The 21121-nt window shown below is 50.5% G+C and overlaps 1 protein-coding gene and 1 long non-coding RNA gene across 2 annotated transcripts; both read left to right on the forward strand.

The window, feature by feature from the left end:
• Window positions 1–1291: 1291 nt before the first annotated feature.
• LOC126640595 (gallinacin-5-like) lies at window positions 1292–9463 on the forward strand. The gene is given in 5 exon segments (XM_050316530.1): window positions 1292–1435; window positions 2185–2270; window positions 8277–8363; window positions 8955–9081; window positions 9237–9463. Coding segments are annotated over 4 exon segments (288 nt in total). The 5' UTR covers window positions 1292–1435; window positions 2185–2212; the 3' UTR covers window positions 9253–9463.
• Window positions 9464–18356: 8893 nt separating this feature from the next.
• On the forward strand, window positions 18357–20022 carry LOC126640596 (uncharacterized). Its single transcript, XR_007629094.1, has 3 exons — window positions 18357–18424; window positions 19099–19188; window positions 19914–20022. It is a non-coding gene; the product is annotated as an uncharacterized LOC126640596 (long non-coding RNA).
• Window positions 20023–21121: the final 1099 nt, after the last annotated feature.

The raw sequence follows: 21121 nt of genomic DNA on the forward strand, positions 1-21121 counted from the left end.
TTTTAACTCCTAACTATTAGATTACTATTTTACTCTCACCTTTTTCCCCACCAATCTAGTGTAGATCTTTTCCATGTTCTTAATCAAAATAGAACTACCCAAATTTTCTCTCCCAACAGTAGAAATGATGTAGTATTAATAACAGCTCATTAACCCTCTTCCTAAATTTCCACAGAAGAATGAGCTTCCCATTTAACATAGGTTTAGGTGGGGCTTTTAAACCTAACTCTAGCTGATAATTATTTTTCTTTTAGGGTGATAGAATGTTCATATTTTTAAGGAATTAATATGAAACCTCTGAAAACAGATGGAGACAGCGCTTCCCCACTAGACAGTTGCAGGCATTTAAGGAGAAATTCCTGCTGGGATTTATGTGGTAAATTAAATAACTGGCTAGTTCATTAGTAACACTCAGATGCACATGACTATCCTCATCAAAACCTGAAGCACATCACTGCAGAAGGCAAAATTAATACCTAGAGCTAGAAATCATTGTGTATCCCTCAAACACTGGTTGACACTGTATTAATATATGTATTTCTATAATATATATAATATATATTTATGTTATCTCTGTATTTTATATATTTATATTTTCTTAAATATGTATACATATATTAGCTTCAGGTTTATAATTTTCTTCCATGCCACAGGAACCAAAACTGTGGATGAGAGGTATCCTTTGAAAGATTCTTGCTCTGTGGACATCAGCTGGGTAAATCCCACCAGACCCCACTATGTAACATTTCCCTGAGGGTTCCCATCACACAGCACCAGCTTCCAATGGAGCTGTGCAGAATGATCACACAGGAACAGGACAGCCTGCATGGCTGGTTTTATTTTATTCATTATGGGGTTTATATATATATATAAAGTATATTATTTTTATAATATATATGTATGATACATGCATATAGTTTAATAATATATTAAATAAATATATCTATTTATGATTTATTTATATATTACATCTATGATATGCCTATATTATATTATATGTTATATAAATATGTATTATACATTTATAATATATTTATTTTATCATGCTAGAGAGCAGATGCCACCAAGCCCCAGCTGGCCAGAAGACAACATATGGCCCAGAGACCTTGAGTGAGCTGCTGTGGCCCACGGGCTGCTCAAAGGGAGGTGGCCCGAGGCGGTTTGAGCAGCTCAACCCATTTCCCCAGTGGATGCTGCAACATTTTGAAAGCCATACCTTGGTTCCTCATAGGAGGATGGCAACAAAGAGGAGTCATTGTGTCACCTCAAAGTCGCAGGGACTGTGTGATTGGCCACCAGAAGGCTGTGGAGATCAACCATCCTTCACCACCCTCCAGAAACAGCACAAGGCCACGCTCTGCTCCTTCATCTTCCTGCATCGGGGTGGCTGACGCTGACCCAAGGACTGGTCCAACCTAGAGCCTCCTCCTACCTGGTAACAACCAAAATCTTCTCGTTATTCAGCCTCTTTTAGAAAGTTTTGTCACTCTTGAACTGGTTGGAGGCTTCATATCTTTTCACTTTTAGCTGCATTTCACTGTTTTAGCCTTAACTGTGCAGTGACTCCAGTCTGACAGGAGTCCATTCTGGAGGCTTCATAAATTGATAAGGGAGAAGAGGTTTTGTTGGCTGCAGGAAATGTAAGCACTCAAAAATTTATCCTGGAAATCATATAATTCTTGAGGTGAAGGAAAGGCAATAGCCTCTAAGAAAGAATAAGGAGAAACTGGACTTTGATTTAATTGTGAAGGAACTTTTTCTGCTCTTTTTTTCTTAATTAGAAAAACTTGAGAACACACATTGGGTTGTTTTGTATAAATATGGCAAAAATTTTCTTATTTTTCTACTTAAATTAACAGCTTTAACTTCTGTAAAGCAAATCAAATTTATTGCAATGCATTGCAAAGTGTCAAGAAATCAGGAATAAATATCTGGGTACTTAATGCCTTAATCAAAAGGGGGTTTAAAATAGCATTTCCTGCATGGTAGTTTCTTCCTATGCCATGATCCTATGTATGCTCCAGGGAAACCTTAGGACAATAGACATAATCATAACAAAAATGTGTAACACCTCTTCTAGATAACTCCTAGGTCCTGAAGAACATGTCTGTGTGTCACTTCTCAGCCCGTGATGACTGTGGAGGGACAACCTTCTCACTGATGTCTTGGTCTCCTTTTCTGTAGGACCTGGGTTCCCAGCCCACCCTCTGCCATGAAAATCCTTCCCTTTCTCTTTGTTCTCCTCTTGGTGGCATTTCATGGAGCTGCAGGTAAGGTGTAAATGAAGATGAGGGACTATAGAGAAGGAGGTGCTGGTGTCTTACAAAGGTGTCCCCATCCCCTTTGGGACGTGGCCAAGATACCTCCTGCAAAGAATCTTCACACACACCATCAAAACTTGTTGGCAGATTACAGATGATACATGAATTTTGCGGGCAAACACTCCAACCATCACTTCAGTGCTTTTGCTACTCCTCTGGAAATCCAGTCTGAGGTGAAAGCATGAGGGGAAACCCCAAAATTACCATTCAGCACCAGCGTTTTCCCCATTAGAGGTTGCAGACTTGCACTTAAATCAACTTGTTTCTGAGTCACCCTGCAACAAACAAATCAAATCATAATCAAATATTTTTAAGCCACACAGCAAATAAAAGGAATCTGGTCCCATATTCTCCAAATACTGTTTATTTCAGGAGTTTGTTCTTGGAGTGAGGAGACAGAAGATGATGAGTTAGGACCGAAATTCTACTGGTAGCATCTCCTTAGTGGAGAAGCCTGTGCAACCATAAGTGGTGGTGTAAGGCTGTGCCTGCTGGGGGGATGCAAAGGAGTCAGGAACCCCAAACCCACCCTATTATCCAGGAAAAGGGTTTGTGTTTTAACACCACCTCTGAAAATGGCACCACTGCAGTTGCAGGGCACTCAGTGCACAAACAAGCGCCCGGTGGAGTTTTGGGGTTGATCTCTGTGGGAACAGGATGGAAAGTGTCCTCTGGGGGAGTAAGGATGGGAAAAGACTGTGATGAATTGCAGAAGACCAGAAACGTGGGAGAAGTGTCATAAATATCCCTGAAGGGATTTAAAACGTGTAGATGTGGCACTTGTGGACATGGGTTAGTGGTGAGCTTGGCAGTGCTGGAGGAATGGTTGGACTCGATGACCCCAGAGGTCTTTTCCAACCTAAATGATTCCATGACTCTATAATTCCATATGCTTGTCTGATCTTATTCTTACCTGCTCTTACCTTACTCTGCTCATGGCTGTTCTCAAAGGCAGGACACAGGGCAAAGCATTCCTTTGGTCTGTTTTATGTCCTTGTTTAGCACACAAATACACACAGTGTATACTTGACCTGTTTACAGTAGGACCTTTCTTCTGGATATAAAAAGCAAGAAATTTCTCTGGAAAAAAAAATGTTTCTGAGAGCTCAGACTGCTCACAATCACCTCTGCAATGTCCCCCAGAAAGATAGTTTGGCACCAGAAGTGTTTTGTTCACCCTTCTGTTTTATTTCTGCCTGGGATTTTCTGGTTGTTTCCAGGTGTGCGTGCACCAATCCACTCACGTGCTGGGAATCTGACACACCAGGGATGTGCTGTGAATGTGCAATATCCATCATCTGTGTGCTGAAACAAGCTCTCCTCTCTCTGAATATGCTGGACTTAGTGTAGCTCCATGAATGAGCTGCGAAACTGGAATTAATTGGTTCATGTGCAGTCAGTCAGATGCATCCAGAACACATCAGCTGCCAGGCTACATCTCTGTTAATTAACCAAACAGGCAACAGGCTGCCTAATTAGTAGTCTGCTCCCTGGGGTCATTTTGATCCCTGACAACTAGCACTGCCATGGGAAAAAAGCTGTTCTGGGAATAGCTCAGGCTGGTGGCCATTCCCAAAAGGCAGTTTGAATGTGGGGACCCTATTTTAATGGAGAAGACAGCGTAGCCATATGGGTAAGACCAGTGCCAGGCTGCCAGGCCTCAGACCCAGAGGGCAATGCCTGGTTTGCTGTGTTTGGTAGCATGGAATTGTTCTACATGAATTTATCCATGTATGAACACCAGGACCTGTTTTGAGGCATAGCTGAAATTTATGGGCAGGAAAATAGGCCAAATCTATAGAACCACAGAATCATGGAATGGCTTGGGTTGGAAGGGACCTTAAAGATCATCCAGTCCCAAGCCCCTGCCACAGGCAGGGACACCTTCTACTATTCCAGGTTGCTCCAAGCCCTGTCCAGCCTGGCCTTGGACACTTCCAGGGGCAGCCACAACTTCTCTGGGCAACCTGTGCCAGGGCCTCACTGCCATTACAGGGAAGAATTTCTTCCTAAAACCTAAAATAAATCTCTCCTCTTTCAGTGTAAAAATTTTCCACCTTGTCCTGTCACTATTTGTCCATGCAGAAAATCTCTCTCCCTCTGTTTTGTACAAGTGGGATCCTGCCAGTTGAGCTGGTGCCCCCTCCTTAAGTGTGACCTACAAGACTTTCAGAGCTGCTGAGTGCCCACTTACTCTTTTCTATCCGGTCTCTGGTGTCTACCCCTAAAACGTGAGCTCCTAAAGGAGTCCTGGGCTTGGAGACACAGTTCTTACATCTAAAGAAAGAATTACAGCATATGCTTGGTTGTTCTGTCCATCGGCCTCCTCCTCTGAGGGCTGCATGAAGGCTGTGTTTGGGCGCAGGTTTGGCACGGTCTCAGCTCACAGGAGTTTAGCAAAATGCAAAACCCTGACAGAAACAGCTGCCTCCTGGTTTTGTTTGTTTGTTTCTTTCTTTTTTAAGGTAGAAGCTTTTCAGGACCCGTAAGACCTTACATGGAATGTGGATACCGTGGGACTTTTTGCCACAGTGGGAAATGCCCTCGTGGCAACACTTACCTGGGGTTATGTCGTTCCGGGTATAATTGCTGCAGATGGTAAGTTTAGGGTTTAAATGGGGCAAAGATGGCTCCCCAGATTTTCAGTTGGGCCCTGAGTAAGACTTTCCTCATCATCATAATTCTGAAACATCGTTTCCTTTGTGCAGGCTGTAGTTTGGCTAACTGCGGAGAATCTCCAGGGATGATTGCTTTTGGCATGGTTGGATTCTGGGAATTGTTGTACCAGTCATCAAGGATTTGTCGTTCTTCTTTCAATAAAAGCAAGATTTGGGAAGTTTGTGCGTCTGTTTGTTGTAATTCATTTCTCCAGAAGTCTTATTTCCATTTAGAATTTCAATTGAGAATTCTGAAATCAGGCTAAACTTACCAAGAAAGACTAGTTTACCAAAATATTTTCCTGTCTTGGGTTGCTGATTGAGTGAATAGTGACATGTTCTCCACACATCCCTGCTAGGGATCCTCTACCGTGACTAAAACTGGGATCAGTCATCATTTCCATAGGGAGCGCAAAAGCCTTCTCCAGTGTGGATGCTTCATAGCACCTTGTGCTGTGAAAACTTTCAGTTCCCACTTCCTAGTGGAGAGCAGCCAGGCAGAAAGGGAGCTGGGGGTGCTGATTGACAGGAAGCTGAACATGAGCCAGCAGTGTGCCCAGGTGGCCAAGAAGGCCAGTGGCATCCTGGCCTGGATCAGGAACAGTGTGGCCAGCAGGAGCAGGGCAGTGATCCTTCCCCTGTACTCAGGGCTGGTGAGGCCACACCTTGAGTATTGTGTTCAGCTCTGGGCCCCTCAGTTCAGGAAAGATATTGAGGTGCTGGAGCAGGTCCAGAGAAAAGCAACTAGGTTGGTAAAGGGACTTGTGCACAAGTCCTATGAGGAGAGGTTGAGGGAGCTGGGGTTTTTTAGTCTGGAGAAGAGAAGGCTTAGAGGTGACCTCATCACTCTCTTCAACTACCTGAAGGGAAGTTATAGCCAGGTGGGGGTCGGTCTCTTCTGCCAGGCAACCAACAACAGGACAAGGGGACATGGGCTCAAGCTCTGCCAGGGGAAGTTTAGGTTAGATGTTAGGAAGAAATTCTTTACAGAGAGGGTGATCAGGCATTGGAACGGCCTGCCCAGAGAGGTGGTGGATTCACCATCCCTGGAAGTTTTTAAAAAGAGATTGGACGTGGCCCTTAGTGCCATGATATAGTAATTGGAGTTGGATCAGGGGTTGGACTCGATGATCTTGGAGGTCTTTTCCAACCCAATCTATTCTATGATTCTATGACTGAACAGGCCCAGCTCTGGGCCTGTTCAGAGCAGCTGTTTCTGCCACCATTGAAACCACAGCCTCATGAAGGGCAGGAAACTGGGCCAACGGCCACCTCCCAGGGATTCCCCTGGATGGAAACCTGAGGAAACTGCCAAGGGGAACCAAAGCAGCAATTTACAGTTTATGTCCTAAGAAGTTTTGCACAATCCACGGAAGGTGAGTATTTCTTTCACAAACTGGAATGGCTCAAGATGTTTTGCTCAAGAACTGAGGACTTTGCAGAGAGGCTTCAGCCCTTGTTATTTTAGATTCAGGTCTGGAGACAGTGTCTGGAAACACCATCATGCAGAACGCATCTTTTATCATCATGCTTTCAGTTCACCTCCACAAATAGAAGTCTTTGCCTTCGTGGCTTGGGAATGGCTTCAGGAGCCAGCTTAGAGTGAAACACATGCTGAAACCTCACCCCCTGGGATCAATGCAGCACATCTCCCCCCTGCTTCTTATCCCAATTCTATTGCTCTATCACTCTGTGCATGTTCAAATTCATAGAATCATTAAATGGTTTGGGTTGGAAGGGACTTAAAAATCATCTAGATCCAAGCCCCTTCCAGGGTGAGGGACACCTTCCACTAGACCAGGTTGCTCCAAGCCTTGACCAACCTGGCCTTGAACACTTCCAGGGATGGGGAATCAAAAACTTCTCTGGACAAGCTGCTCCAAATTCATCTCACAGCTCTTTCCAAGAGGTAGAGATGGTACTGAAGTTGGATTAGATAAACCCAGACAGATTATAACTGAACTGCTGGAGTGGGACTGTCCATGCCACAGCCAGGTGTGCAGTGGCTAAAAAGCTCATTTGAGACACATATGAAGCCCTTGGTGGAATAGCTGGTCACACAAAAATCATACTTTGTGCCTCTTAGGTTTCTACTACCTCCCAGTTAATCACACAATCATAGAATATCCTGAGCTGGAAGGGGCTCACAAGGATCACTGCGTCCAACTCCTGGCAATGGTGCTGCTGTCAGTCTTTTAGCACAGCCCCTCTCCTCCTGTGCAGGTCTGAGAGAGGACATTGTTTCATGGGAAAAAAAGTGTGAAGAACAGGAGATCTGCTCACCCCAGTGCCCCAGCAGCCCTCTTTGAACATGTGACGGTGGTGAGGCCCTGGCACAGCTTGCCCAGAGAAGCTGTGGCTGCCTCATCCCTGGAGGTGTTCAAGGACAGGTGGGACAAGGCTTGGAGCAACCTAGTCTAGTGGGAGGTGTCCTTGCCCATGGTAACGAGTTGGAATGAGATGAGCTTTAAGGTCCCTTCCAAGCCAACCTATCCTGTGATTCTATGGCTCAGGCAACCACTCAGGGAATCTAAATTATGATGCATGAGTAGGTTTTTGACATACATACACACACACATACGCTCAATGAATCTGCAAGAAGCCTAAAAACGTATATGAAGGTGCACCACCAGCACACTGAGAACCAGTAAAGGGTTACATACAGCAAACTCCACAAAACAAAGCCGCAATTAAAGCTCGTCCTTCACGGGGCTGCCAGTTGGATGGCGATGTCATCCCGTGTGGCGTCTTCCCAGCTATTTTCCAGCGAAGCATAGAGAGCACGCTTCACGTGGCGGGGAGGAGGACAGAGCTCCTTTGTGTTGTGAAAGCTGATTGCTGGCCAAGGTCTAACGAACAGGGATGCTGTGTGTGTCCCAAGAGATGTCCAGCAAACCACAGCACCGAGCGTCCCTTACGCAAGGTGGGATGACACAAGACCGTGGGCTGGAGGCTTGGGAATCCTTCTCAGAGGTGTCAGAGGAGGAAAACTATGCTTCATTTTCTCTGGCAGGGGAAGAAACAGGAAAAGGAGCTTTTTGGCTGGACATTTTGAGGTGTCAGCCATCCCAAGGGACACTGTGCTACGTGGGGAGACCAGCTGGCTGGGACCAAACTGCTGCGGCTGCTGCCGGGACCTGAGAGGCTGTGGGAGCTCCTACCCCTGGGCTGTTGAGCTCATCCTCCTGTCAGTGACTGGTGACATCCCCTCTCCTCAGTTCTGTCCCTGAGCAGGTGCTACACAGCCCACAGGCAGGGACCCTGCCATTCATCTCTGCCTCCTTTCTCTTCTCCCCAGAGCTGTGACCCTGCTGGCGACTCCCAACCATGAGGATCCTGCCTGTCCTCTGTGCTCTACTCCTCCTGATGCTCCTGGGAGTGACAGGTAAGAAATGTGGAGGAGGAGGTGGAGGGTTTGTCCTTTGTCAATATTTTGAAGGGAGGATTTGCCAGCTGAGTTGATGAGTCACCTGTTAGTTCTGCTGGCTGTGCCATCCTCCTTGGGGTCCCTCTCACCCCTATACCTCTAAGGAAAGGCTTCTGCTGCAAGTTCTACAGTTGGGACCAGAGCTGGAACCTTGTATTTAAGCTCTTGTGCTCCAGGGATGAGGTTTTGCCACCATTTCTATACCTCCTGTCCATTACTTCTCTGAGGCACTGGGCACAGCAGCTCTGCTAGAGAGGAGGAGGTGAGAGTAGGGCAGACCCTACTTCCACCTTTGGATTCCTCTCTTGTTCCAGAAGGGAGGCACCAGGCATGATGCAGAGCCTTTCCCCAGAGCCTGCTGAGGGGTGGTAGTGACCATCCCATCCAAGTGTCATAAACATCACCTTGATTTCTGCTGGAGACACCTGCTCACAATTCGTGTCGAGGAACAGGCAGGGCTGGGCCAGTGTTGGCCACACAGGGACCAGGGGCTGTGCTCAGCACCTCAGCAGGGCTGTCCTCAAGGTCTCCTCTCCTGGTTCTCTGCAGGGCTGTCCCTGGCTCGAGGATCCCACCAGGAATGCGAGCGCCGCGGCGGGTTCTGCTCCCACCGGTCCTGCCCTCCCGGGATCGGCCGCATTGGCCTCTGCTCTGAGCAGGAATTCTGCTGTCGGATGTAAGTTCAGGGCTGCTCAGAGGGCTCAGGGGGGTTAGGGGTGAGGCTGTTGGAGAAAGAGGGGGGCAATATGCAGCCTGAGAGTATGGGGACATCCCTGAGCCCTCACGGCTGCCTTGGCTGGGAGAGGCACTGCCAGACCTTTCCTCCTGCAGGCGATGGTATCCCTGAGGGGTTCCTGGATCCCTGGTGACAGTCTCTGAGACCAGCCCTTGCCCTCTCTGCGTGGTCAGGACGATGCTGTGTGGAGGCACTGAGCGCCGCCGGGAGCAGCGACAGCCCTGGACAGCCAGACCACGATCCCACGGGAATCCCTTTACCCCAACATCCCCAATACAAGGTGGCGGTTTGCATTCCCACTGCCAAGATGTCTGTGTGTGTGTGTGTGTGTCCTCGGTGTGCATCTCTTTCCTCTGCCTGCAGGGAAGGGCAGAGCAGATGGGGTGAATTCCTGACAGACACGGACCCACAAACACCCCCACACATCCACCCTCTTTCCAAGCTGGCCCAACCACACCAGCATCCCACCCATGCAGGGAGGGGGGATGCACATGACACCCACAGGGAGCTCAGCACCAGCCTTCTCGCTCAGCAAGGGCACCCCTGCACCTCCCATTTGGGGTCAGGGATTGATTGGTTGCTATGACCCCCTTAATTTCAGTGGGTGGCCTTCTGGTTTCCCCCTGGATCCCAAGCTGGGTCAGGAGTCCTCGTGGGACACACACTGGACACACACATTTGGGTCCATCCCCAGCTGTGGTGTCTGGGTGTTCTGGCACCAGGGGGGTGTTTTGTGGGGTCCAGGGGTAGCTGGGGGTGGGGGAAGCCATTCTGCTCCAGAGGAAATAGGGACTGATGGCTGTGCCATCTTAGGAGCTTGGGATTGAGTTAGGGGTCAGTGCTGGGGCAGTTTCAGACATGGTTATAGGCTTGAGGGGCTCAGCTAGGAGCCCAGGTGGGTCAGCATTGTGGATGATCCTTGGTGCAAATCCATGATGCTCAGCTCAGGGGTGCCATGGGAGTGGCTCCTGCACTGCCATGGGTCAGGCACCCTGGGGGCTGTGAGGGTAGGGGGGATCCCACTGCCCCCCACCAGGGAACAGGGCAGACAGGGGTTGGGAGCAGCCTCTGCCTGGGGCTTTGGGCATCTCCGTGGGGATGGGCCAAAGCCAGGCCAGGATGTCAGCTGTGGGTACACATCCAGGTCTGGATCAGCAGGGCCAAGCTGCCTCTCTGCTGGGATCCAGCACAAGATCCCCAGGTCAGAGCAGCTCCTCTGGGCAGGGCTGGCCCCAGCCATGGCTTTCCTGCAGGGTGGACTAAAAGCCCTTTCCACACCGTAAAATGTCCCTGGCTCTGCTGCTCCTGGACTGGTCCTGAGCCTGGTACCAAACCTCCCAGGACTCTTACACCCACAAAGACTTAACAATGGGTGCCCAATCCTCCTTCTGTGGATTGATGCTCAGGGAATATCCCCATCGTGCATCAAGGCCGGGTTGAACAAGCTTTGAGCAACCTGGTCTGGTGGAAGGTGTCCCTGCCCATGGCAGGGCATTGGAATGAGATGATCTCTTAGGTCCCTTCCAACCCAAACCATTCCATGATTCCATGCATGATGGCACCAGACCCTGTGTCCCTGATGCATCCAACCTCAAAGCCCCTTTGTTTTCTCCAGGATCCAACTCCCAGAACTTTGGCACCTCTGGGCAACGGACCAACGCTCCTGGTGTTCTCTCCCATACCCAGTGCTCTGGTCTGAAGCTTGCTAGAGGACTGCACAGCTATGGGGACATGCCAGAGACAGATTGTTTGTCCATAAAATGGTTAGAATTAAAGTTTACTTGGAACACAGGACGGATTAAGGTGATCAGATGTAGAGCATGGCCATGCTTACTTGAGCTGGGCCACAAGACGTGCCACAAGGGATGCCTTGCTTCATTCTATCCCATCACCTGTTCTTTCCTGATCCACCTGATCCACCTTTCTAAAACATCACAGACTTCCTATAAATTCACAAAGTCTCTTGATCAACTCCACATCTCCAAGGCCTAATAAGGCCCTATTCAGCTTCCTTCGTTAATCTCCCATAGTTTGCACGCCTTTACACAGAGTTTTGCTTCTGCTGAATCACATTTGCAGTTTTTATGCCAAGAACGGCAGTTTTAGGAGCAGTGAATTCAGACAGGGTGAGGTGAGGTGTGATCTCACCCTGACCCAGGTGGCCTTGGACACTCCCAGGGATGGGGCAGCCCCAGCTTCTCTGGGCAACCTGTGCCAGGGCCTCACATAGTAAAGACTGGTTAGGACTGATTTCTGCTGGCATCTGCATCAACCAGCCTGCTTTGTCCATCCCTGGCAGGTCATGCCAGGCCACCACAGCCTGTTCTGCTGCTGTGCAGGGGGTGTCACAAGACGTGTTGCAGGAGGATAAGGGTGACATTGCAACAGCCCCAGGAGGCACCTCAGCCTCTGCCACTGCAGCAGGGAGGGATGAGGGGCAACCCCAGCAAGCCACCACCCCCACTGATGGTGCCTTTCTGATTGGCCATGGGGAGATGTGTCAGCAAGAATGAGGGAATGTTCCTGTAATCTGCAATGATATAAAATCAGAGTATTTTGGCCAAAAAAGTGCTCCTTGGACCCAAGGAGCAAATCTAGACTCAAGCGATTTCTCCTGGGCTTGCTGTTGCCTGAACACCAAGACCTTCATCAGGTGGGTAACTGTGGGGTTTCCTGGAAAAGGATCAGCTGAGGTAATCAGTTTCCCAGAGACTGAGACACTGTGGAATACTCACCAGGTCTGTAGGGTGGTACAGACCTCAGAATTGTTCTTGAGAGAAAGGTAAAGGACAGATCATTTGCTGTGTGTGGAGACAGCCCCTCTGCACTTTGGGGAACCCCAGTGCCAAGGCTTCTGCACCCCTGGACTTCTCCATGTCCTCATTGCCTTGGTGTCCCCTCTGCAGCCCTGTGAAGACCTGGGAGAGGTGGATCAGCCATGAAAATCCTGTACCTGCTCTTTCCCTTGCTCCTCCTGCTGGTCCAGGGTGCTTCAGGTGAGAGGGGTAAAGGGGAGATGGGAGGAGGTGAAAACCCTCATCACTGGGATTTTCCATGTCCCAGGAAGTGACCATGTCAGTTAGAGTGATGTGAAGGGGTGGTTGAGGAGAAAGGTGATTTTCCAGTGACTGTCTAAGTGGACACAGACATGGACTGGAGGGAGCCCCTGGAAATAGAAGCCAGGCTTCTACTGTGGGGCAGGAAGGGGGTTGTGGGGGTTGTGTTTTATCCTTCAACCCTGCACCCAACTGTTCCTGTTTGGGTGCCTCTGGATGATCTTTTGCACTGCGGTTGATCTTTGCTGTGGAGAGGTTGGAGCTGAGCCCATCTTTTGGCATGAAATGCATGGGCAGTATCAGCCTTTTGTGACCAAACACAGCTCTCTCATACTATTGCTTTAATTATTCTATGCATATCTTTCCCCATGGAAACCTGAAATGCAGCTGGATGCAGACAGCGAGGGGGATACTGCACTTATGGAAGATGCAACTACCCTGCGAGACCTATTGGAAGATGTACCCTGTACAGTGTGTGCTGCAAAAGATAAGGTCTGGATTCATGGGGACTGGTGTACTCCTTTGTGCAGGAAAATCTGTTAGAAATCTGTTTGGTTTCAATGCCTGTCAAATACACTCCTGCATTTATGGTTTGTGGGACAGGCCCAAGAATGAAGGCAAAAGCCCTCGTGGGTTTGGGCCAGCCCTGAGTGGGGCTGCAGGAGCTCCAGGTCAGCCAGTGGCTCCCCACCCTCCTCCAGTGCCAGGAGGCTCATCCAGGCTTTGCAGAGGACTCAACCAAGTGACCAAAAAGTGAAGCATTTGCTGTCCTTGGGCAGCACCCAGGACATGATCCAGGTTTTGCTGCATCTGCTCAGACTTGGAGTCAGGGCTGCCACCACTAAGATAACCCAGGTCCAAACTGTCTGCACGAAGGACTGGGCCTCCCCTGTGCTGAGCCTGAGTCTCCTGCACCACAGACTGGATGGTTCTTGCAGGGAAGGTGGGAGAGAGTGGAAGGAAAAGTTACCATAGCTGATGTGCTTCTCTGCTTGCTTTATACAGCATGTGGGGTTGAGACCCTGAAATGTCCAAGCAGAACGTCCCTTCGCTTCTGGCTCCTGGAACCATCTCCTGATGTCCTCTCCCCTCCCTGCCTCTGCCAGGCCCAGCTGCTGGGACAGCAGCAGTGGCAGCTGCTCCTGCTGGCTGCTGCTGGGCTGGAGACATCTCGTCCCAGCCGTGGGCTCTGTGGGGCAGAGGCTGCTTTTGCCAGCTTGAATAAAGATGAGCAGTTTGGCATTGCAGGGGTGGGCCGTGTGTGCGTGTCCTTGGGATGGAAGGGGTGCTGTGCCTGCTGGCTGTGGGGGTGGCAAAGGTGGGTTGTTGTGAGGAGAAGCATCAGGGGATGCTGGGGGTGCCCAGTGTGTGTTCCCTGGGGATGCTCCTGCCTGGCATTGGGGTGGGGACACAGAGCCTGTCAGTGCCTGTTGGTGCAGGGGGTTTGTTGTGGGAGTGATGGAGCTGCTCTGCAGATGCTCCTGCTGGGAAGTGGTGTCAGTGTCCTAATCCTGGCTGTCACAGGTGTCCCTTGGTCCTGACAATCACAACCTTGTGTGCAGAGCTGTGCTGGGTGGTGTGTGTGTCCCTTGGGTGGGCATGGCCATGGTTGCCCACACGACCTGTCCCTGATGCTGCTCCTTGTCCTGTGCCACTGTGCTCAGACCCCCCTTGCTGTGGGTAGTGCAGGAGCTGTGCTGCTCCACACCCCATCCCACCAGGCAAGAGGAGGAGGAGGAAAAAGGCATTGACCTCCTGGTCTAAGTCACCTGTGGAATGTCTCCAACTGCCCCTGGCCTGGAAATGTTCGAATTTGTAATCCCACAGGGAGTAAGCAGAGTGATCTGTTATCTCTGCTCCATCTGGAGTCAATCTGCATTGACACTCATCTGCTCCATCGAAGGCAGTGGCCCCTCCCAAAGCAAAACTCAGGCTTTGGGTTCTGAGTGGTTCAATACCTCTGTGTGTCCATGTCCATGTGCCTACGGGAGGAACTGGTGACCCTGGGATGGCTCAGGGAAGACTTTCCCTTCCAAGAATCACAGAATCAATAATGTTGGAAAAGCCCTCTAAGACCATTGATCCCAAGCATCTAAACCTCACTTGGTGCTACCTGAGGCCATTTTCTCTGGTTCTGTCACATTTTACCTGAGAGGAAGGACCAAGCCCAAAAAACCTTCCACTGCCATTGCTTTCCAGAACTGGAGAGTTTAGTGAGGGACACTGAGATCATCCCTGGCTTTTCCATCCCTGTGCTCTCCTCCTGTGACACTGACCCTGAGCATTCACCATGAACACCCTTCGCCTCCGCAGAGCAAAGCTTTTCCCCCATCCCAGGGGCTCCTTGGCCCAGAACACCTTGAGCCACACTGATGGTGCTGTGGACAGTCAGCTCATGAGTTTCAGAGGGCAGAGAGAGAGGAGAGAAATTGAAAGAGGAAGGAAAAAACCTCTCTTTTTTCCTAGAGTACACAAAGTTTTCTTTTTTCTGTGTCATTTCCAAATAACCCAGACAAACCTCTTGAAGTGAAATAAGAGGTAAAACTTTCTTCTCACTGTACAAAGACCTGCAGGTTTGCAATATTCAGCCTGGCCTTGCACACCTCTGGTTACATGAGTATTTATAGAATCTCTGAAACGAGAGGACACAAAGAAGGAAACCCTTTCCTCACTGCTACCATTCCCAGCACCAACCAGGATGCCTTGCCCATCCCAGGCAGCTCCTGCCCAGCCCGTGTGTCACAGGACGTGCTGCAGGAGGATAAGGGTGACATTTCAACAGCCCCAGGAGGCACCTCAGCCTCTACCACTGCAGCAGGGAGGGACGAGGGGCAGCCCCAGCACCCCCACACTGATGGGGCACTGCCTGGTTGGCCAAGGGCAGTTGTGTCAGAAGCAATAAGTGCATGTCCCACCCACCAGGAGGGGTATAAACACCAGGGTGTTTTGGGCAAAGCAGCATCTCCAGACCCCAAACACATCTGGACACAAGCTATTCCTGTTGGATTTGCTGCTGCTGGAACACCAAGACCTTCATCAGGTAGGTGACTGTGGGGTCTTGTTCTGGAAACCTCCCCATTCAGGTTCTCAGCTCTAAGCCCATCTCCACAGACTCACCTAAAGGACAAACAGCTGGAAGTATCCAGGTGTGTTATTAGGCCATCAGAGAGGTCTGGGAAAGAGAATAAAAGCCTTCATATGAGTCTCAGAGCAGAGAACATGTGGGAGGTGAAACTAAGGTTTTCTAAGTAGAGCAAGAGACTGGAAAGGTGCCTTGATGCTGCAGGAGAGACCTGACAGCTTCTTTGTGGGCAGATAAAAAATTTATTTAGATTGAACTGGTAAGAATTGGGGTCATGTGTGCAGTCTGTTCTCTGGGGAAAGCCTATGGAAGACCTTAGAGAAAGTTATTGGAAATGGATTTCCCAGGGACTGAGACATGAGGAAACACTCCCAAGGTTTGCAGGGTGGCACAGACCTCAGAATTGTTCTTAAGAGAAAGGTAGAGGAAAGATCATGTGCTGTGTGTGGAGGCAGCCCCTCTGCAGTTTTGGGAACCCCAGTGCCCAGGCTTCTGCACCCCCTGGGGTCCTTCATGTCCTCATTGCCTTGGTGTCCCCTCTGCAGCCCTGTGAAGACCTGGGAGAGGCGGATTAGCCATGAAGATCCTGTACCTGCTCTTCCCCTTGCATCCTGCTGCTGGTCCAGAGTGCTGCAGGTGAGAGGGCAAGAGGGGATTTAGGGGGAGGTCTGAGCCCCCATCACTGGAGTTTTCGACATCTTGGAATTGACCACATTACTTGGAAGGATGCAAGCGTTATATGGGGTTGAGGAGAATGGAGTTTTTCAAGTGAACTTACAACAGATAGAGACGTGGAGTGGGTAGAGCCCCTGGAAATACAAGCCTGGCTTGTCCTGGGGGTCAGGAAGGGGGTTGGTTTCAGGCTCCAACTCTGCACCCAGCCATTCCTTTTTAAATGTCTGAAAGATGTCCCTTCTCATCTTGTGATGCATCAATCTCATTACCCCAAGGTGTGATCCCTGCAGGGGTTGGGCAAGGATTTTCCCTCAGAGGTCACACCAATCATGGCACAGCCAGGACAGGCATGTGGGACATGAAGAGTCCCCTGCTTTCCAGCTGTGCTGGTGCAGGCAGTGCTGGGAAAGCAGCAGGAGAGCCACCAAGGCTCCTCCTTGACCTCATGCTGATCCTTCCCACCCTCTGCTACTGCTACTGTGTGCACCCAGTGTAGGGGGAAAGAGTCCTCCTTGCAATGGAAGATGTCTCTGTGGGGAGTTTTGAGCTGAGCCGATTTATTGGCCTGAAATCCACGGGCAGTTTCAGCTGTCCTGCATAACACACTGGTCTCCCAGATTGCCACTGTAATTGTTCTCTGTGTGTCTTTGCCCATGGAAACAGGAAGTCCAGTTGGATGCAGACGGCGAGGGGGATACTGCACTTTTGGGGGTTGTCGCTACCCTACAAGACCAATTGGAAGATGCTCATCAGTCAGTGTGTGCTGCAAAAGGTAGGGATTACAACCCTGGCAGAAAAAACCTTTTTCCTCCTTTTTCCACAGAAAGATCTGTTAGAAATCTATTTCTAGCTATTGCTTGATAAATGATCTCCTGTATTTATGGTTTATGGGAGAGGCCCAAGAAGGAAGGCAAAAGACCTTGTGGGTTTGGATCAGCTCTGAGTGGGGCTGCAGGAGCCCCAGGTCAGCCAGTGCCTCCCCACCCTCCTCCAGTGCCAGGAGGCTCATCCAGGCTTTGCAGGACATGATCCAGGTTTTGCTGCATCTGCTCAGACTTGGAGTCAGGGCTGCCACCAGTAAAATAAGCCAGGTCCAAACTGTCTGCACAAAGGACTGGGCCTCCCCTGTGCTGAGCCTGAGTGTCCTGCAGCACAGACTGGATGGGTCCTTGCAGGGAAGGTGGGAGAGAGTGGGAGGAGAAGTTACCACAGCTGACGTGCTTCTCTGCTTTCTTTGTACAGCACATGGGGCTGAGACCCTGAAATGTCCAAGCAGGACGTTCCCCTCGCTTCTGGCTCCTGGAACCATCTCCTGATGTCCTCTCCCCTCCCTCTCTGCCAGACCCAGCTGCTGGGACAGCAGCAGTGGCAGCTGCTCCTGCTGGCTGCTGCTGGGCTGGAGACATCTCGTCCCAGCCGTGGGCTCTGTGGGGCAGAGGCTGCTTTTGCCAGCTTGAATAAAGATGAGCAGTTTGGCATTGCAGGGGTGGGCCGTGTGTGTGTGTCCTTGGGATGGAGGGGGTGCTGTGCCTGCTGGCTGTGGGGGTGGCAAAGGTGGGTTGTTGTGAGGAGAAGCAGGTGGGGATGCTGGGGGTGCCCAGTGTGTGTGTCCCTGGGGATGCTCCTGCCTGGCATTGGAGTGGGGACACAGAGCTTGGCAGTGCCTGTTGGTGCAGGGGATTTGTTGTGGGAGTGATGGAGCAGGACCTTTGTTCTGGTCCTGGCTAGTTACAGGTGTCCCTTGTCCCTGACAACCACAGCACCACTAAACCATGTCACCAGTTCCATATCTACATGATTTTGAAACCCCAATACCCTGGACAGCTGTGCCCGTTCCTGACCACACTTTTAGTGAAGAAATTGTTCCTAATACCTGAACTAAACCTCCCTGGTGCAATGGAGGCCATTTTCTCTGGTCCTCTCAGGACCAGAGAAAGTGTTCTTTGGTTCATTTGTTCTCTGGGAGAAGGCACCAATCTCAAAAAAGCTTCCACTGCCATTGCTTTCCAGAACTGGAGAGATTAGTAAGGGACTTTCAGGTCAGCCCTGTCTGCTGTGGCCTTTCCTCCCCCTGTGCTCCCCTCTCCTGACACTGACCCTGAGCAGTCACCACGAGCACCCTTCACCTCTGCAGAGCAAAGCTGTTCCCCCATCCCAGGCAGCTCCTGCCCAGCCCTGTGTGTCACAGGATGTGTTGCAGGAGGAAAAGGGAGACATTGCAACAGACCCAGGAGGCACCTCAGCCTCTGCCACTGCAGCAGGGAGGGACGAGGGGCAGCCCCAGCACCCCCACACTGATGGGGCACTCCCTGGTTGGCCAAGGGTAGCAATGAGTGCATGTCCCACCCACCAGGAGGGATATAAAACCAGGGTGTTTTGGGTGAAGCAGCATTCCCTGACCTCAAGGATATCTAGAGCCAAGTGAGTCCTGTTGGTTTTGCTGCTGCCTGAACACCAAGACCTTCATCAGGTAGGTGACTGTGGTGTGTCTTTCTGGAAACCTCCCCATTCAGGTTCTCAGCTCAAAGCCCATCTCCACAGACTCACCTAAAGGACAAACAGCTGAAAGTGCATCAGAGATGTCTGGGAAAGAGAAGAAAAGCCTTCATATGAGTCTCAGAGCTGAGTACATATGGGAGGTGAAACTAAGCTTTCCTAAGTAGAGCAGAGACTGGAAATGTGCCTTAATGCTGCAGGAGAGACCTGAGATCGTCTTTTTTGGGGAAGTGGGACTTTGCTTAGCAAAGTAGGGAGATAGTTTTTCACAGCAGTAGGGAGATTTCCTACCATTTCAGGCTTCAGTAACTCCAAAGGTTGATTTCTGTTTCCACTTCTGAGCACCAAGACACTTCCCTGCCCTCTGGCTCATCCCTGGATCAGAGCTTCATGGGACAGGGGTGGCCAGAATGAGCCTGGGGAGTGTCCTTGCTGGAAATCCTGGGACAGGTCTGGAGTTGGGCATGGGCAGTGCCAAGCCGAACTCGGAGGACTTTCCTGATCCCAGGGAAGCAGAGGTTATTGGGTAGAGTGTTTGGGGCATGGGTCTGATTCATGAAGCCTAAGGGAGTAAAAGATCTTCAGCTTTACAGGAAAAGTCTAGGGAACATCACAGAAAAAATCATTGCCTTGGTGTCCCCTCTGCAGCCCTGTAAAAAGCCGGGAGAGGTGGATCAGCCATGAAGATCCTGTACCTGCTCTTTCCAATGTTTCTCCTGTTGGTCCAGGATGTTGAAGGTGAGAGGGGAGGAGGGGAGGTGGGGAAACCTGTGATCCTCCATCACTGGGGTTTTCCATGTTCCACCAAGTTACCATGTTGGTTGGAGGGCTGAAAAGGTTCGTGGGGCTTGAGATGTTGTTTGAGTGACCATCCAATAGGACACAGACTTGGGATGGAGAGAATCCTTGAAGGTAGAAGCCTGGCTTCTCCTGTGGGTGAGGATGTGGTTTTGTTTCAGGCACAAGCTCTTCCCCAGCCATTCCTTTTTCAGTGTCTCTTGCCCTGTACAGGGATGGGGAGAGCCCCAGGCGTGTTTGGATTGGTGGGTCTCTGGGGCACAGAGCTGTCCCTTCTCATTTAGTGCTGCATCAGCTGAGTGTCTCAAAACCTCATTACCCCAAGGCATGATCCCTGCAAGGGCTGGGCAAGGATTTCCATCACAGGTCACACCAATCGTGGCACAGCCAGGACAGGCATGTGGGATGTGAGGAGCCCCCTGTTTTCCAGCTGTGCTGGTGCAGGCAGTGTTGGGAAAGCAGCAGGGGAGCCAGCAAGGCTCTTCCTCGACCTCATGCTGCTCCTTCCCAATCTATGCTCTTGTGTGCACCTAATTTAGGGTGAAAGAGTCCTTCTAGGTGAGAGATGCTGCTATTGAAACTGTGACATCAGCCCTGCAACCACACACTGCACTCCCACATTGCCACTTTAATTGTTCTCTGTGTGTCTTTCCCCATGGAAACAGGAATTAAAAATACATGCCAGCAGCTAGGGGGATACTGTACTTATTGGAAGTGCCGTGGCTCTTCAAGACGTATCGGAAACTGTTCGGCATTTACCATATGCTGTGAACGGTAAGGTCTGGATTCCTGGGTGAGGAAAGTTTCCTTCTTTGTCCCTAGGAACATCTGTTAAAGCTTTCTTTCTCACCAGTGCCTCATAAATACTCTCCTGCATTTCTGATTCGTGACGGGTGCCCAAGAAGGAAGGAAAAAGCCCTGTTGGGTTTGGCCCTGCCCTGAGAGGGGCTGCAGGAGCCCCAGGTCAGGCAGCACCTCCCCACTGTCCTGCAGTGCCAGGAGGGTCCTTCAGGCTGGGCAGAGGACTCACCCAAGGCACCAAAGAGTGAAGCATTCACCGTTTTGGGGCAGCATCTGTTAATGGAAACATCCTTTGCAACCCTCCAGGAGCCAACTCTGGCAGCCACACTGGCACCACTGAGCTGGGACTGAAGCCCCTTTGCAGTGAGCAGCCCCAGTGAGCCCAGCTTGACTCCCTGCACACCCCACACCAACACAGGCAGACAGGATTCCTTCCCAGCTCAACCCCAGGCTTCCCAGAGCAAAGTCTCAGATGTCTGGATCCTCCTTACAAGAATTTAATCCGGATGTAACAACGGAGGAACAGCTCGAGCTGGTGACTCTGAGGCTGTGAACTCACCAAAGGAAACACCGAGTTTTACACCCTCACGGTCTAAGTGTGTCCGATCCTGAGGTCCATAGCTTCTACCATGTCACTGAGTGTTCTGACACCTGGCTGTGCCACAGGTCGCTGGGCCCTTTGTCAAGCAAAGGGTGGGCAGGTCATGGCCTCTTGCCTGTGGCTCCCACCAGCCAGAGCTCAATTCGCAGCTGCACCCTGAGATCCCTGCACTGAATGTGTTCCTGCAGAGACTGAGAACATGATCCAGGTTTTGCTGCATCTGCACAGACTTGGAGTCAGGGCTGCCACCAGTAAAATAAGCCAGGTCCAAATTGTCTTCACAAAGGACCTTCACTTAGGCTGAGTCTCCTGCACCACAGACTGGATGGGTCTTGCAGGGGAGTAGGGGGGAGAGAGTGGGAGAAAAGGTTACAACAGAGAATGTGCTTCTCTGCTTTCTCCTTACAGTGTGCGGGGTTGACACTCTGAAATGTCCAAGCAGGAAATTCCCCTCGCTTCTGGCTCCTGGAA

The sequence above is a fragment of the Myiozetetes cayanensis genome, unplaced genomic scaffold, assembly GCF_022539395.1.
Source record: "Myiozetetes cayanensis isolate MyiCay16 unplaced genomic scaffold, myiCay2020 scf2-11, whole genome shotgun sequence".
Classification (NCBI taxonomy): domain Eukaryota; kingdom Metazoa; phylum Chordata; class Aves; order Passeriformes; family Tyrannidae; genus Myiozetetes; species Myiozetetes cayanensis.